Here is a 16566-nt window from a genome sequence, read left to right as displayed (position 1 = left end):
GTCCCAACCTGATAGGTTGAAGATAAAAATATAATGTTCTTGCAAAACTGCTCCAGAAGAGAAAAGGGTTAATTTTACCTCAGATTATGAATATTTATCTGCATTATTCCACCCTTCTTGGATTTATATCTCATTCCAATTAATATCTCTCCCTTTGCCGACAGATCTTTGTGGAATATTAAAAACACGCCCTGATGGTCATGTGCTGTAAGCTGTTTAAGCATCATTTGTTTGTATGACAAATACAATTACAGTATAAGTACCAATCAAGCCTGACTCACATTGCACTTCTCCGTTTCACCGATAGCTAATTTCCTACCCCTGTCTTCAGACAGGCCTGGCTGGCCATTAATCTCTCTTCATATTGACATATCATTAAATCATAAATCTCAGCACATGCACGCCGAGAGCGGGAGTAAAAGATAATGTCTGTCTTATTACTGAAACATCCGTGGCAGTGATTATGAAATGATTAGTAAATCCGGCCAGCAGGCTTTGTGGTAACAGCTACTGACAGGTGTTTCAAAATGTTCTGCCGCTTAAACCGGACTGATTGAAAAGAAGATGTCTCCCACCCCCTTTCTGTAGATCAATTAAATTCATTTTAATTATATGTATGGAACAAACCGAGAGTGCCAATGTGATTTTCCCAGAGGATGACTCATTTATAATTTGATCTCGGCTTCACGAACAACTGTAAGAATCCGAATGAGAAAAGGAATACAAAACATACTAAATAATAATAATAATAAAGTAATGATAAACAATTGAAAACATTAATACAATTACATATTCAGTCTTTCAGCCAGTTGTGTATGAGCTCTTATCGAGCCATTTCCTCCTGAAGCGCCATTTCGAATGAACTTAGCAGCCGTTTCAAGCCCGACTACATCATCTGAAAGGAGCTGTTCTTGATATCTGTATATGTGTATATTTATATCTATGAGTCTGAATAAAATTAAGCTTGACATCGACAGCGAGTATTTTAGGTTAAGTGGTGCCTGCATGCCTTGACGCTGTATGCAAATAAATAAATAAAGTTCCCTAACAAGGCTTCTTTCAGCTGAGGAACCATCAATTCTGCAGGCCAGCTGTGGAGAAAATAGATACAGCTCTGTTTGGTTGGATCAGGTGGGAATGACAGGGGAATACAGCTTCAAACAGCTCTGCTATCTAAGAGTATCTGCTATCTGGAGGTGGTGGAGGGGGTGGGGGGGGAGTTGAGGCTAAGCCAGTCCATATACTCCAGAGGGACCAAGGGGAGGGGAAGTGGGGTATAGTAATGGATGTCCCCTTGTCAGCCCAGGACTTAAAATTAGAAACGGTACAGACGAGGTGTGGGCAGCCTAGACGCATATCCGCCTCACTGGGATTATACCAGCAGAGAGGGAAGGAAATCCAAAAACACAACCCAGAAACGGAGGCCTAGGCGGGCAGGGAAGGTGTGATAAATTGTTCCCATTGTAAATCAATAAGGGTCAGCCGTCCCGTCCTCAGGGCTTCATTAATACAAATTCCCGCCGTGGCCCGCGTTCAACCCGGCGCGTTAATATTTAAAACTGGGTGAAAACCTAGCTTTTGTCCGGCATGCATTATGCAAGCCGGTCTCCAATTTAGCCGCCGTATCTCTTAATAAGCGGTTACCGGAGCCCAGTGTTGGGAATCTCTCCCAATTAGGATCCGTCTCCGAATGCGGGGCTGTAATTATCACAGTCGAGGAGCCGTGCTTAGAAACATGTCGTACAAAAAACAGAAAACGGCAGGAACATTTCAAAGCCGCTTCAGCGGAAAACGCCGAATTGCTGTTTCTTATTAGACCAGTATATCTGTCAGAGAGGCTTTTATCGAACGCAGTCAGCTGTTCGTTTGCATCTGCCGTAATTTCTTGTCATTTGCTTTTAAATGAGAAGAGCAAAAATGGTTGGAAGACTCAGTCTGTGAATCGCACGCCAGAGCCAGACTGCGTAGTTTGGAATCGTCCCCAGGGGCTACGATGGGGCTCGCAGATGCTTACTTACCCAAAACAGCCTGAGTCTGATTGGGTATTAACTAACCTTTATGGACAGTTATGGGATCATTACACCACTAGTCGTTTCATTCTACATTAAGCACCACTGCTCCTGCACAAGAGGGTAAAAAATACACAAGAAAAAGAGCAGTGCGTGTTTTAAAGCAGTTCAATCTACATCCACGTAGACAAAGGTTGATGATAATGATATATCTTTGTATTAGTCTCTGTATGTATGTATGTATGTATGTATGTGTCATTATTATATTGCAGGCTATATCTGAGCAAACTGAACTATTTTAGTTCCCAGATGTTTCTCTTTCTGCTTAGCTTCTCAGAGTCACGTGTCCTTGCTCCAGTTATCTCACGCCTCCCGATATCTGCGGCTTAAAAGACACAAAAGTTTTGCGTCTGTGGTTTGAAAATCACATTTGTCGGTCTTGTATTCTCTACCGCAATTGTTTGCTCTTCCTTGTTTTCATATACTTTTTATACTGAAGGAATACCTTGACTTCCAAGGTGACAAGAGCGCTTTTGAAATTGAAAAGCGGAAGAAGGGGGGAAGAACAGGGGGAGACGCCACTCGGTGAACGCAATTACATCGCAGCGCAGGGAGAGTCCTCTCATGTCAGACTGGATGTGGGAAAAGAGCACGACTCAAAGCTACAAAATACATAAATATGTAAACATGTATTTTGTTATTGGAATGGCAAAGAGAATGAATTATTTACAGAGTTTTAACAGGAATTACAATAAATTGGCCTCTTTGAATTCTTATGAGCGAACAAATACATAATGAGGTTCCTCATGACTAACAAAGCAGCTTTCAAAACTTTCCTTTTTTGGTTAATTTGAACAAAACACACAGACACACAGACACACATGCACACACACACACACACACACACACACACACACATATAATAAATTAATAAATAAATAAGTGAATGGAGTTGAGTGGAATAAATTAAAAATAATGACTGCAGCACTGGAGGTAGCATGGGCTTGTGTTTTGATTGCTAATTTAACGTGCATTTAATTAAAGCTAACGCTCGTGCTTGCTAAGTTAATCACAGTGTGTTCTCCCCACAGGATTAATTGTGCCGAGACATACAGGGACAGCAGATTCCACAATGGCTGGTAATGAATCACTGGGCGCCTCAGCCGCCAGTGTGCCAGTCTCCCCGCCGGTGCCAGGCAGCCATGATGAATGGGCACTCGAGCCGGTGACTGGGAGCGTGCTGGGCTACCAGGCTTCTGAAGAAGGCCGTGTCACGGAGCTAATGGACAGTGAAGGCCCCACTAACGAGGCTGTAACCACGGCCACTGCTATGCTGGCAGCCAGCCTGGGAGGGACCTCTGCTCCCACAGGGGACGTGGCATTGGATTCATCTGGCGAAGAGCCATCCACTTTGGTAGTGGAGGAGACCTACACAGCCCACGCCCCCAGAGATTTAGTTCCAAGGCCCTCCGAGTCCCTGGAGGCCAAGAGGGCGACCGTGGAGCTCCTAGCGGTCCTGTCCTCCAGCGACAACCCGGAGAACTATTCTGGAGAGGGCAGGGATCCGGAGGAGGCCTCCCTGCGTCTGGTGACATACCGACTCCCTGAGGAGACCAGCCACCAGCCGCCCAGCCCGGTGTCCACACAAGAAACCAAAGCAGAGAAGGAAGTTGATGGCAGCGGTGCAAGTGATCTTCCAGGGGTTGGGCTGCATGGAACTCATGGTCCCAGCGGTTCTACTGCCACCACAGGGTTATCTCCTGCTGCCACCAGCACAGACATCCCCTTTAGGACAGACCCCTGGGGGGACGCGAGCCTAGCACCGACACACAGTGTTGTAGATCAACACACAACTGTCACGGTGCAAGAAGAGACCCATTTAACTACTCTTCCCAGTGCCAACAACAGTGAGATGGGGATACAGCAGGAGGCCACGGAAGACAAGCTGAGTGTGAGAGGCACTGCTCTGCTTTCTGCATCCACCACAGAGGGGGCCGCGTTGGTCTCAGTGGGCAGCGCACTGGAAGCAAAAGGAGAAATAGTGTACGCCCTGCATCCGACAGAAACCCAGTCAGACACAGCAGAAACCAAAGGCACGGCACTGGGGACGCCCACTACTACAGACGTCTTCCTTGTGACAGACAGAGCACCAATGTTGCCCAACACGGTGGCGATAGTAAACCTGCATGACCTAAAAGAGTCTGAGATTGCAACTCAGCCCCAAGCAGTGGCCACGACTTCCAGTGTGTGGGTCATGTCCACTGGGTCAGGGTCCACTGTCCCCATGGTACCTCTGGCCACCATCAGAACCTCCACGACTGATTCAGTGGATGAGCCCTCACCCCCTGCCATGACCAGTTTGGCCCCTGCAGTGGTGTTGACCACCCAAGGGCAGCTTCCACAAACCGAGGCACTTTATGACCAAACCACACACCGTACAACCCCCCAGGAGTCTCAGTCTGAACTCCAGCCAGCTGCCACCACCGAGGGTTCCTCTCAAGAGCACCGTGACTTCACCAACGTGCCGTCCATCTCTATCGCGTGGTCGACTGAAAAGGTGATGCAGGGGAATACGGAATCGAGCAACACCGACGCCCCTTCCTACAGTCCCTCACCCGTGTACACGCTGTCCAGTGCAACCGAGACCTCTTCTGCCCCCGCTCAGTCCACCGTACGGGGATTGGACTTCCAAGACTCTGTAGGAGAAGCCGAGACCAACTCCATGGTCCCCAGGTCCACAGATGGGGCCCCAGCGGGGGAACCTACCACTGCTGTCTCCCCTGTAGAGATGTCCGTGGTCCCCGAAGGTGAACCATCTCTGGGCACTGACCGCCCCCACACAGAACTCCCTGGCACACAGCTGCCCACCACAGCAGCGGTGGAAAGCTACAAAATTGGAGTAACACAGGGGTCCCATCTGGCAGACTTCGAGAACGTTACCGCATCCAATCACTCTGAAGCCAACACCTCATCATCGGTAGCAATGAATGAGACTTCAGCCAACAAAACCACAGGTAGAAATTACTCTCATTTGTCCATTATCCATCCTTACAGGGTTTACCTTGGTTTTAATTGACTGTGATGCCGCTGATCTCGCTGGTTACGAATGCAACTCTGTTTCTGTTCAATTTATTCCTGATTCAAAGTGTTTCGAGTTCCACCGCTCTCTCCTGTGGTATGTCTGTGGATCAGATCTATTAAACCCTAATCAGGGAAAATGAGGAGACCTTAGCTATAGCCAGGCGGCGCTGGAATGGTGACAGCCGGTGCAGACTGTGTAGTCATTAACGGGTCAGGGGAAGTGCAATTAGAGAGGCCATGAAAAGTGGCGATCTCAGTCTTTCACAAATCAATGTGGAGGGGCCCTGGCTGAGACGCTCTGTAATTGACTCAGGACTTTCACTCCCCTCTCCCGTGTCCTCATGCAGAAGTCAAATGGCATCTGTAAACTTTCCTCCTGGTCTATTTTAAAGTGATTGAGCTGCACAGGGATTGTTTAGTGACTCTGTGCTGCTTTGAGGCCACCATAGTTTTCCTCTTAGGTTTTTCCTTTCGTTGGCATGAATTATTCACAGCACAACAAAGGTAGCACATCGGGAGTAGGTATAGTTTAGGTGATGTTGAATTATGCAGGAACTGAAGGCAAATGCTTTTACACAGAAGGAATATAGAAATTTTATACTTGGTCATCTTAGGGATATTTATTCAGTGTTTGTGGATGGATGCATTGCCTGAATATAGTAGCAATGGCATTGATCTGGGGGAAGAAAATAAATATATATATATATATATATATATATATATATATACACACACATTGTTTTCTTTCCGCATAGCTAGTGATATGGAACGAGAATCTCAGCAATGCATACATATCTGCTGTGAAAGCAAGCAGTCGCCACTTCAGACATTCCTGTTTGTAATATATTACCATCGCAGGTCATCAGAGAACCATTTCCTCTAAACTAACAAGGCGACTGTAACCAGAGGACCACCTGCGAGCGAGGCATCGAACAGCAAGGATTTGTAGTCAGAACTTTGGAAACGCATCAGCATGGCAACTTCCTATCAATGAAAGAAATGAAAGAGTCCTAATTCCGCCAAAAGCGCTCAACGGCAGAGGGCTGCTGTTCAGATCTCAGGAGAGGCCGCCCCTTTGTGCTCGAGTCCGCAGATCACCAAATGCCTGTATCAGCCTTTCGTTTTTTTTGTTTTTATCTCTGCCAAGACGCCATAGACGTTCACACATGAAAAAGGGGGGAGAATGTGAACAATAGGAATAAAGGATTTAATAAAGGGCCGGGATGGCCGTGACAGAGAGAGAGGGTGGTATTTGTCTTGCCTCCCAGCTCAGGTGCAAGTTCACAATGCTCTTTAATCATTTATCAGCTGCTGGAGTGGCTCTGTGCAATAAGGAGGTCTCAAGAGCCCTTTTAAACATACAAGATCTCCTCTTTGAAAAATAGCTTCCCTTATGGCCTACATAATAATAGTGGTGTGGACTGGAGGCCTTTAATTAACCAGATATCATATCATCGCGGCCAGGTTGTGGGCTGTTCTGCTCTCCCAGTATATCTTTGTCACGCCCTGCAGACACACACACACACACACGGTGATACTGACGCAATATGCTTTGTGCATCGGACAGACACAAAAGAGACAGACGCCGACACACATACAGACAGACTCCCACACAGATACCTACACACACACACACACACACACACACAAATTAGATCCCGTTTTTTATACTGGACCTTGCCGTTATTGTCTTCCTCAAGCACAAGGTGAAGTCCGTGGCATCAAAGTGTGGCCCTCTGGCTATAGAATCAGGGAGCTAGGATTTTGAGGTCGTTGGCCACAGAACTGACAACCGCTGTATGAAACGTCACTTTGTAAAAGGTAAAAATTGTCATCTTGCGCCCAATTTAACTAAACGTGTGTTTCGTTTCCTTATTTATTCATTTGCTTGATTATGTATTTCCTTTTCGGGTGGTTAAATCTATCTTCGACGCCCAGTGAAGCCCTGGAGTCCGATGGCGACAAGGCGCTGTCTTGCGTTCCCAGAGGCTATCGATTTTCTGCTTCAGTCTCCTTATTGAGAGTGTAGCTCTCCCCAGTTTATTGCTCTCACAAACAGTCTGTTATTAGTCCTCAGGTCATCGCGGATCCTTCTCCCTGCCCAATAACATTTATCCCAGAGACCCTGATGGACACTGCCTGTGCCAGGACTGAATCATTAGGCCACACTTGGCCTAGCAGGGTCTCTACTGCTCTGTAGCTCTCACCCTAACCCACACCCCCAATCCCCAATCCCAATTTTAAAGATAGCCCGACCCTTGACCCTTGATCCTTAACCCCTAACCCCTAACCCTGAACTGAACAGTCTGCTGAAATTGATATACGGGAACCTCAAGACTGTATAAAATAAGTATCGAATCTAAAAACATTATCTGGATTTGAGACAGAATCAAGCCTACATGATGTTATTTTTTTCCACATACTGAATCCTATTAGTCTTGTTGTGTGTGTGTGTCTTGTGATATGTGTGGTTTTAATATCAGTTTGGGTTACTGATAGAGTTTTCCTGGGCACCTGGGAGCCAAAAAGCTGGTCTTATCTTTTTTTACCCTTTTCTTTTTAAAAAATCATATCTATTTTAATGGTGGTGTTCAGCACTTCACCTGAGAGCAACAGAGATTTCATTATCATTTTCCTTCCCCTCAAGAGTGACCTACTTTCCCCTGCCCTTTCTTTCCTCCACGGGTCTGACGAAGTTCTCTCATCCCAAAACATAGAAAAACACTTTATCTCCACATCCAGACCTGTACCGGGAAACAGGCGACAAATGGCATGTGGGGTTGACGTCTTTTGAAAGCATAGAGAGCAAATTGTAGGTTTGTGGACAAAAATAAAAAATCAGTGTGCCCAATTTGTCTGGTTAAGTAACGTCTTTTTATGTGTAACATTTAGCTTTTTGTTCACATCCTTAGACGTTTTTAAACACACCTAAGAAGTCACTTGTGAGATGACACTTGTCCAGGGCTGGCGTCTGATATCTGATACCCATCTCGGCTCCTGGACGACTGCGGACTGCGTCAAAGCCTGCAGGAAGGCAGATGTGGAAGTTACACATCTAAAACGCACTCATTTCACCGTTGTCACTCACAGCCCTGAACGAAATCTCACCGAGCTTTGTGTGACACCAGAGGAATGATTGCTTTTAGATATATAACTTGTACGCTTCAGAACTGAGCTGTGAAAGGAAATATACAGTGCGGTGTTGTAATTAAAATAAATCTAACAAATAAAAGCTGTTATGTGGCTCTTGTTCTTTGTCCTTGGTGTGGACAGTGGGTAGCTGAGGTGCTATTGAGTGAGGAGTCAAGGGTAATGCCCACAGACATCTGAAACCTACGTAACAATTGCTTTCAGGCCCTCTGTGAGCAGGACTCATGCAATTGTAGTCTTAGTAATGCAAAATGTGTAGGATACGTTTGCATGATGAAGTGCCCTGGGAGTATTGTACTGTCAGCAGGGTTTTTGAAAAGTCTGCAGTGAAGGCATCTTATTTGACTTACAGTTCAAGGTTTTATTACTCGGCTTTATAACATTAGACTCCAGCAAAAGCCCTGCCTGCCTCTCAGCAGCCAGTCGCTGGCCAACCACAATCCAAACCCTGAGTTCCAGCCCCCCAGCTCAACCTACAACCCCCCAATTAGCCCCGCCACCAGTGATATCTCTAATTCCTCTTCCTCATTACCCAGTTCAGGGTGAGGGGAGCTTGTTTGTGCATGTTTTTCATCGTTATTACATATATAAATAAATATATATTTTCCTTCTTCTTGCGCTCAAGTGCACACGGTATTCAAAGAGGATTTGGGAATTACTGTGAAATGCATTTGCAAGTTATTGAAAATCACCTATTTTTTTCCGCTCTCTCTCTCTCTTTCTCATATTCCCTGCTGTGCGTAGCCTTCTGGAGCTGTGTGGCGACTAGATAATACTTAATCTCCTCTGGCCAGCTTCCCCCCTGCCTGGTGTGCAGAGACAGCTCAGTCAGGGTCCCCTCTCCCGCTCTGCTTTAAGATGGGACATTGTGAGCCCAGGTGCATTGTGGGCCATGTCTGGGTAAAAGCAGAGACCCCTGCCTGCACTCCTGAAATGACACAGCTCATGGTTGAGGGTTATAATCCCACAGACCTGGGATTGAGTCATACGTACTAAACACTGCCCGCTGACCCATTACAGCAGGGCATCTTCATCCCAGCACCAGTGACTGAATACACTGGGTCTTGGTCTCAGCCGCCCATCTGTCGAGAGTCTGCACTTGTTCTTTGGGTGTTTCTTCCTTCACTAGAATTTATACGTCTAATTGCATAAATATCTTAGTTCACTCCTCTTCCACAGCCCGTTCTGCACTTCTCAACTGATTAGTCTGCCTTGAAGTGGGTGGGCACAGCTGATTTTAAGCCCTGTTAAGTAAATAAATAATTGATAATTTCCGTGGAATAAAAATAAGTTTAGTTTTTCTTTCGATTTGTCCCGTTGGCAGACGTTGTAGCGTTTTTTTCTATACATTGTCATGTGGTTAGTCTCTGGGAGGGCACAGCGGTTGGCATGTTGAAAGCTTTTGAAGGAGCGTTGCATCAATTCCGTCGTGTCTTCTCTCAGGATTACTCAACCCTGGCCCTGGCGCATCCAGCCACTTTTATTAATAAGCTTGTCAGGAGATTTCTCGATGCTAACTAGACTGTTACATCGGGCTCTGCTGAAAGGGCTCTCTCTCCCACCTCACCCTGCATTAACCATCCTGCCAGATCGGCTTAATGTTGAAGAAACGGAAGCCATTTTTTTTTCTCTAAGTGTGTGTGTGTGTGTGTGTGTGTAAATTCCTTCCCACCCCTTTTCTTCCCCCAAGATAATGTATTTTGACTTCATCTGCCTCCTGCTGTATGGATGCATTCTCGTCAGTGTTCATTTATTCCCGCTAATGTGTCAGGTTATCCGAGTTGAGGAAGGTAGGCCGGCATCAGGCTCTGTACTGTAAATCTCTACTCCCATCCCTTTTAATTTCTTTTCACCAGGCGGGCAGCTCCAAGGACAATCCAGTTAACATCTCTGTCATCATAGCAGGCTTCAATAGTGGCATTAATTCTAGGGGCGTACAGATAACGTTAAATCTGATAACAATCTGATGGTTCTTTACTGAATTCTCCATGCTGTGTCTTCTCCTCGCTCCTGTAGGGGGCGTGTGTCACAACGCCCTGTTTTCAATGGCTTCTTGACATATCGTGACAGCTTGGATTACGCCCACTAATGTGTTTTTATTGCATTTTAACATTGAGGGGCTATACGTCTTCCGATATGGCAGGGGTTCCCAACCCTATCCTGCTGGTTTTTGTTATAATTGTTTAATTGAACATTAATTGAATTAATAATCTGCTTAGATTTGACTTGTGTAAATTGTGTAATAAAAACATTGGTTCTTTAATAAGTTATTTATACAATTCTATACTTAACTTAAACCCCTACTGTTTAAAATAATTAAAAGGTTAGGTTAAGTTAGGAAATTATTTGTTCAATTAAGGGTTCAATTAAGTAATTAAGAGGTTGGTTGGAACAAAAACCAGCAGGTAGGGGGTCCTCCAGGAGCAGGGTTGGGAACAGTGCTTCAAGGAGAGTAGGCTTGAACCAGCGTCTCTCGCCACACAAGAGGGGTGAGTGACGTCCTTCCTTCACACGTCCATCAGAGACATCGCAAAATGCCATTATGGCCATTAAATGCTGGCCCTTGCAATGCCCTTAATACCTACATTGTGCACGTCTCTCTCTGTGCGCGTCTGCCGCACCGGCACTGTTGACAATACAGTGTGTGAGATCTAAGTCAAGGAGCGTGTTGAATTGCGTCTGAATTGTGTAAGCCGGGTGCTGATGTGGAACACCACCTCTCAGAGTTATCTGCGTGAGAGAACGAGCCGGGGTATTTTTGGTTTGTTGTGACCTGCCTTTGTCATTGAAATGTAAAGCTTTGTTACCATAGCTGTGTTATTTAGAGTTGAGCTCTGTGCAGGGCCCGCAGGCTTTGATTTCTGCAAGTTCAGCGGTAGGTAATGCACTTCACTCGCTCGCTGAAGAAATGTCTTGGCATTAATGAAGCTGTTGGCGCAGGAGATGGCAGAAATGTTCGCTTTTTTTTTCCTTGTGAGGACTGGTGCAGGGGAGGGGGGGGGCTATTGGCTTCAAATGGAAAGATGTGGTGCTTGGGAAGGGGGAGGCTATAGAATAAATAGATTTAGGTCTTAAAAAGGTTTAAATAAGTACATTTCAGTGCATCATTTCTTACATGTTTAATGCCATTTCATGCTACTTTTTCTGCAAGCATTGCAAGCATTAACACTATCCTTCCTGAAAAGACTGCCTGGGTGCATCCCAAAGAGGGAGCAATGTGGAATTGGGGCAAATTTTTCATCTGCTGTGGGCTTTCCTATGATGTTCAGTAATTTTTTCTGTTATTTATTTGTCTCTTTCTATCTCCATCTTTATTTTCCTGTGATTTCTTTACTTAAGTGATATATCTGTTTGTTTTTTAAGTACGCCGTATCTGTCCGTTTATTTCAAATGTCTTTGCTAAGTAAATCGAGGGAAACATAAGTAAGCCTTTCCTCAAAAAAGTGACAAGCAGCCAGCAACAGTTTCACTGCAACCAGAGCAACATACGAGAAAAAAAAACTCCCTTAAATTGTGTTTGTGAAACATTTGAAAAGCCACATTTAACTCCCCTCACAATTCAGGTTTGCTTAATTGGATTTATACAGCGATTTGTGTCAGTACTATTAGTAATTATGAGATCCTTGTCTGCAGAACACAATTACATCAAGAGAAAATGAACACGGAATTGAATTCAAACCGCAAGGAATAATGGTTATGGTGTAAGAAACCTAGGAGACAGACCCCGATAACGCTGTTAGAGAAAGGAATGTTTAGCCACCACGAAACTAAAATAAAGTGACTGAACAGCCAGGTCTCGGGGTAACGGGTGCGCTAATGAAGAAAATGTACAATTAACTAATATCCAGGGTTGTGTTTTGTTCCACACTGCATCCCACGCAATAGAGGCGTGAATTACGATGGGTTTGTTATCTGGGATCGACGTGCAACAATGGCACTCCGCTAAAGTCGCTCCTGCCCAGCTGAGCCCAGAGGAAAGTTACCTTCCGTCTGCATCATTAATTTAGCAATGTGCTCAGTTTGTGGACTCCATGGCCACCGTGGGAGCTGGCAAGAAGGGTTACTTTGCAGCTGCATTGCATTACAGGAGCACCGGTGACACCAGGAGCTGGGGACAACAAGCCCCAGGTGGCCAGGGAAAAATAATTGGCTGAGAAGTAACACAAAAAACATAACCAAAAACACACTGTAGCTCTCGTTAGTCATGGCTCAGCCTTCCAGCCTCTCTCCAGGATGCCATTATCTGAGAGCTGTTTGTTCCCGGCACTGTCTCTGCCTGACAAGCAGTCCGCTCCGGCCCCGACTTCACACGCCGCTCTGAAAGGGCACGCTGCCACCGAATAGTAATGGACCCCAGCCAGAGGGGGCCAAGCAACCACACAAACAAAGACAGAACTTCGCAGCGAAAAATAAATACAAACCTGTCTGAGCTGGCCCGCGTGGGTCGTGTGAAGAACATCCAGCATCTTGCTTCCAGTCACAGAAGGACATGTTGTCTGGGAATGATGGCGCTGGGGTCCGGAGAACTAATAAGGCCCCCGAGGAGCTCATTTCCTTCCCCAGAGCTTCTCCTTTGGCGCTAGTAGGCTAGCGGTGTGATGGTGCAGGGGAGGAAGAGTCTCAGACCGACAGACCACCATTGACGGCCCAGTCCAGGGACACTCTGGGAAAATCGAGGACTTAGCTTGTCTTCAGAGCCAGGGAGCTTTAATAAGGAGGACCATGACTCAGCTACACTATATATTTATGTACTTACCTACTTATTTGGCCAAAATCATTGTCCAAGGTGACACACTCGCAACTAGGGAACTTTAAGTAGAAAATGTTTTGTTAAGGAAGAACATGAAAGTGGTATTCCTATTTGGGAAACTCTTTTCCATCATTTCTCACAGGCTGTCCGTTACCAGCTTAGTGAGATATTATTCCTGCTTCTTTATTTATTCATTCCTTTTCAGTCAGACTCTAAGGCAGCTATCCTGAGACGCGATGACGTTTTTCCTCAAATGCTGTCACATCCAGTTTCACACACTCCAGTATGAAAAGGGTTGAATACTGAGGCAAAGCAAGGAATTGTGAAGCTTTTTGGCATCCGTGCGTGTTCCGTAGTAGATCTACATCCATTATCTTTTGGTGGCGTTTTGTTGTGAACGTTTATTTCACGACTTCTAGTAGCATGGCATGTTGGCTTGTAATATTGAGAACCTGAGATCAATTTGTCCTATTTTCTACTTCAGGATTGTCCTTTTTTATCATGACAGACAATTCATGAGCCTAACATCTATATAAAATGTTAAATCTATATGCTGATCTGAGAAACCGCATTGCAGTGCAGAAAAGAAACTTGATTAATACTGTGCTTGGCCAAATTTTCTCATTCAGGATTTTTTTTAAATGTGAAATTTGTAATTAACGCCAAAATCTTCAGTTTGTACGGGTGTGACAATCCATTGGTTTATGATCTGAAAGTGAGTTTTTAATTAGTTTTAAGGTTTATCATGGGGACAGGTGTGCAACACCTTTTATGTAACACTTTGTGATGCTGTGAAATAGTTAATAAATAAATAATAATCAATAACAATACAAAATTAAATAATTATATGTAGGTGTGCCTTGAAAAGGTTGGGAAGACCTTTTCTTGTAGATAATTAAGAAACAGCACCACAGCGGAGCACTTTGATCATGTGATATCTGTGTCACTTGCTCTCAATAAGTCCCATCTCTTCCCCCTGTTAATTTAGTTTCCCCAGTTCTACCAGGTCTGTAGCGCTCCGGAGCAGCGGGCTGGATTATTTCCATGGCTTTGGTGTCTAAATGCAGTAATCCCTAAGCCTGGCTGTGCGTTGGCATCTTGGTGAAAGTGAAAGGCGAAAGGCTCTTGTCTGCGAGACATTTGGCAGTGCAGTCTCCTATTTTGTTCAGGCAGGTCTCTCATGATAGGGGGTAATAGCATATCTGGCTGGAAGAGATGCATTTGAGCAAGAAAACCCATGATCCTTGTCGATAGAAACCTATTACAAGGCTCAGTAATTCCTGGGACGCCGGGAGAGGGGGTGGAGAATGAGGGGGTGGGGGTTACGGTCTACGGTTTCCAGGAACTGACATATCCTAGATAAACGACTCGCAAGGTGCTCAGATGCCCCGGGCTATTTAGTGACTTTATTTATGTCTGCGGATGTTAATCGGGCAAACATTTTGGTTTCTTTTACTGTTTCTTTTTTATTCTGGAGGCTTGAAAGAACTGTTACTCTTTTGCTCAACCGTAAAAAAAAAAAAGCAATCATAACACACTCCAGGGTGTCCGAAGCCAGTCTCTCCGGATGTCGAGCTGTCCATGCGTGTAAACTGCTCAGTCAGTGAATTGAGAGGCGCCCCCTGCAGTGCCCCCTGTGCCCCGGCGAACACAGCGGTGCTAGGTGTGATTCTGTCCTGATTGGCTGAAGTACTGAGTGTTAGGATTACATCCTGTTAGTGTGAGGACCTGGAAACCAAACGTACAGGAGTTGAATGTGTGACTCTTATGGTGTGTGCCAATGCATCATGGGTACCCTAAGCTGAAATACCCCCTTTTCAGAGAGTTCTGAATTCTGATTTCCCCTCATCTTAAAAAATCTGATCCTATTTTGCTTGGCCCATATCAGCCAGATAAAATAAAAAAAAATCCTCTTCAGTGGGTCTTTAAGATCTTCAATAACTTGAACTTGAAAAGTGTAAGATTGCCTCAGTAAGGGTGCTGCCCTGCTGTGCTCCCTCAGAAATGCGCTGTGAGGAAAATAAATATATAATTTTCAAAAATGGCAGGCAGAATGTCCATGCCAGTTTTCATTTCCTCTCTCTGCGGCGGAGAAGGTTCCGGGGAGAGAGGGGCTATTTTAAGAGCGTCCATAATTAATTATAAAGACGTTGCGCTAAGCAGCAGCCCTCCCCCGATGGGACGGCAGCTGCCCGAATGTGGCACTTTCCCCCTCCACCAAGAAGGAGGCCCTCTGTACTTCACAGCGGATTTGAGGATCTGAACAAACAGAGGCGGGATCCTGCTGGGAGCAGCGGTCAGAGCATCCGCGGAACAAAGCTCACTGCCAATTAAACCGCACTGCAACGTGGAGGCTGGGAAAGAAACTCCTGCATGCCACCTAGTTTGCGTTCCTCAAGCAACACTTATGTACGTTTGTTATGAATTCGTACCTTCATTTATTGGCAAGTCAAGTCTGCTCGGCTCTCACAGATGGTGGGAACCACAATCACATTTGTGTGTAATAAGTCGTGACTAATGGCACGAGAGTTAAATCAAGTCCCTTCCAGGCAGGTGATGGTGGGAGAATGACCTGAATGGGTGCATTCAAGAGCGCATCATGAATCATTAAAGTGTATTAAGGTGCGGCAGACAGGTGTCAGCAGTGGGATAAGATTCCAGGGCAACTCTAGACGTTTTACAGACACCCTGTCCTGAGGAGGGGGATTTCTTCACTAGCTGGTGCTTGAATAGTCTTGTAAGGAATGGGCACCAGTAGCACATTCAGTCCGTGAACATACACCCTTGTGTAATCTGGGTGGTGATTGGCTTTTATGCCTCCACAGCACAGCTTTAGTGGAAGATGGAATTCTACAGTTTCAATTAGCGATCTTTTGAGCGGTGTTGCCCGGTAATATCTGTAACATAACAGTGCAATTTCATCAGAATTGCTAAGACTCCATCGCCGAGAACAGAGAACAATAGTGCCGGAGAGAAACGCCGCTTGCTGCTTGAATAGCTCCACACAAAGACGGCCTGTGTCGAGCATCAATGCCATAATAAAATGGCTTTCTATGAAACAAAATCATCTCTGCACAAACAGGGCAGGGGGAACAGATATGTGAAATAACACTGCTGTCTTCCGACACTATGCGTCTGTTTTGGCCTTGGCTCAATAAGAAGCTATTAACCCCCGAACTGTACCGTGACAAAGTCTTTTATATATGACAACAGTGTCCCCTTCATTAATACGGTGTAATTCATCATTAGCGGAGGTCATCGGACAGCAGGTTAATGACACTCCATTAATACTGCAGTTTATGAATATATTCCACGTTATGAATAAGGCATGCATGTGTTCTGTCAAATGCAAATCGATTTTTTATTTTATTTTCCCTCCCCCTCATCGCTACAATACACTACAAAACACTACAAAAACCACAGCACCCTAAAATTCAGTCTATTTTGTCAGCCATTCAAGAACATTTCTTTCACTTTACTCTCCCTTACTCATTTATGCATGATTACACAGACACCATGTCTTCTAAGGGACTACAGAACCCGTACAGGATTATTTATTTAACAACTTCGGGGTCC

General features: G+C 45.2%; 1 protein-coding gene across 2 annotated transcripts in view; it reads left to right on the top strand.

Moving 5' to 3' along the window:
* ncanb (neurocan b) overlaps positions 1-16566 on the top strand; it is an 89576-nt gene that overhangs the window by 40445 nt on the left and 32565 nt on the right. For both annotated transcript variants that reach the window (XM_066695730.1, XM_066695729.1), the window contains exon 8: positions 3101-5023. In XM_066695730.1, the coding sequence (XP_066551827.1) occupies positions 3101-5023 (1923 nt within the window). The remainder of the gene's footprint in view (positions 1-3100; positions 5024-16566) is intronic.

Source organism: Amia ocellicauda, chromosome 22, assembly GCF_036373705.1.
Source record: "Amia ocellicauda isolate fAmiCal2 chromosome 22, fAmiCal2.hap1, whole genome shotgun sequence".
In the NCBI taxonomy this organism is placed as follows: Eukaryota; Metazoa; Chordata; class Actinopteri; order Amiiformes; family Amiidae; genus Amia; species Amia ocellicauda.
This window is presented reverse-complemented; position numbering and strand designations above follow the sequence as displayed.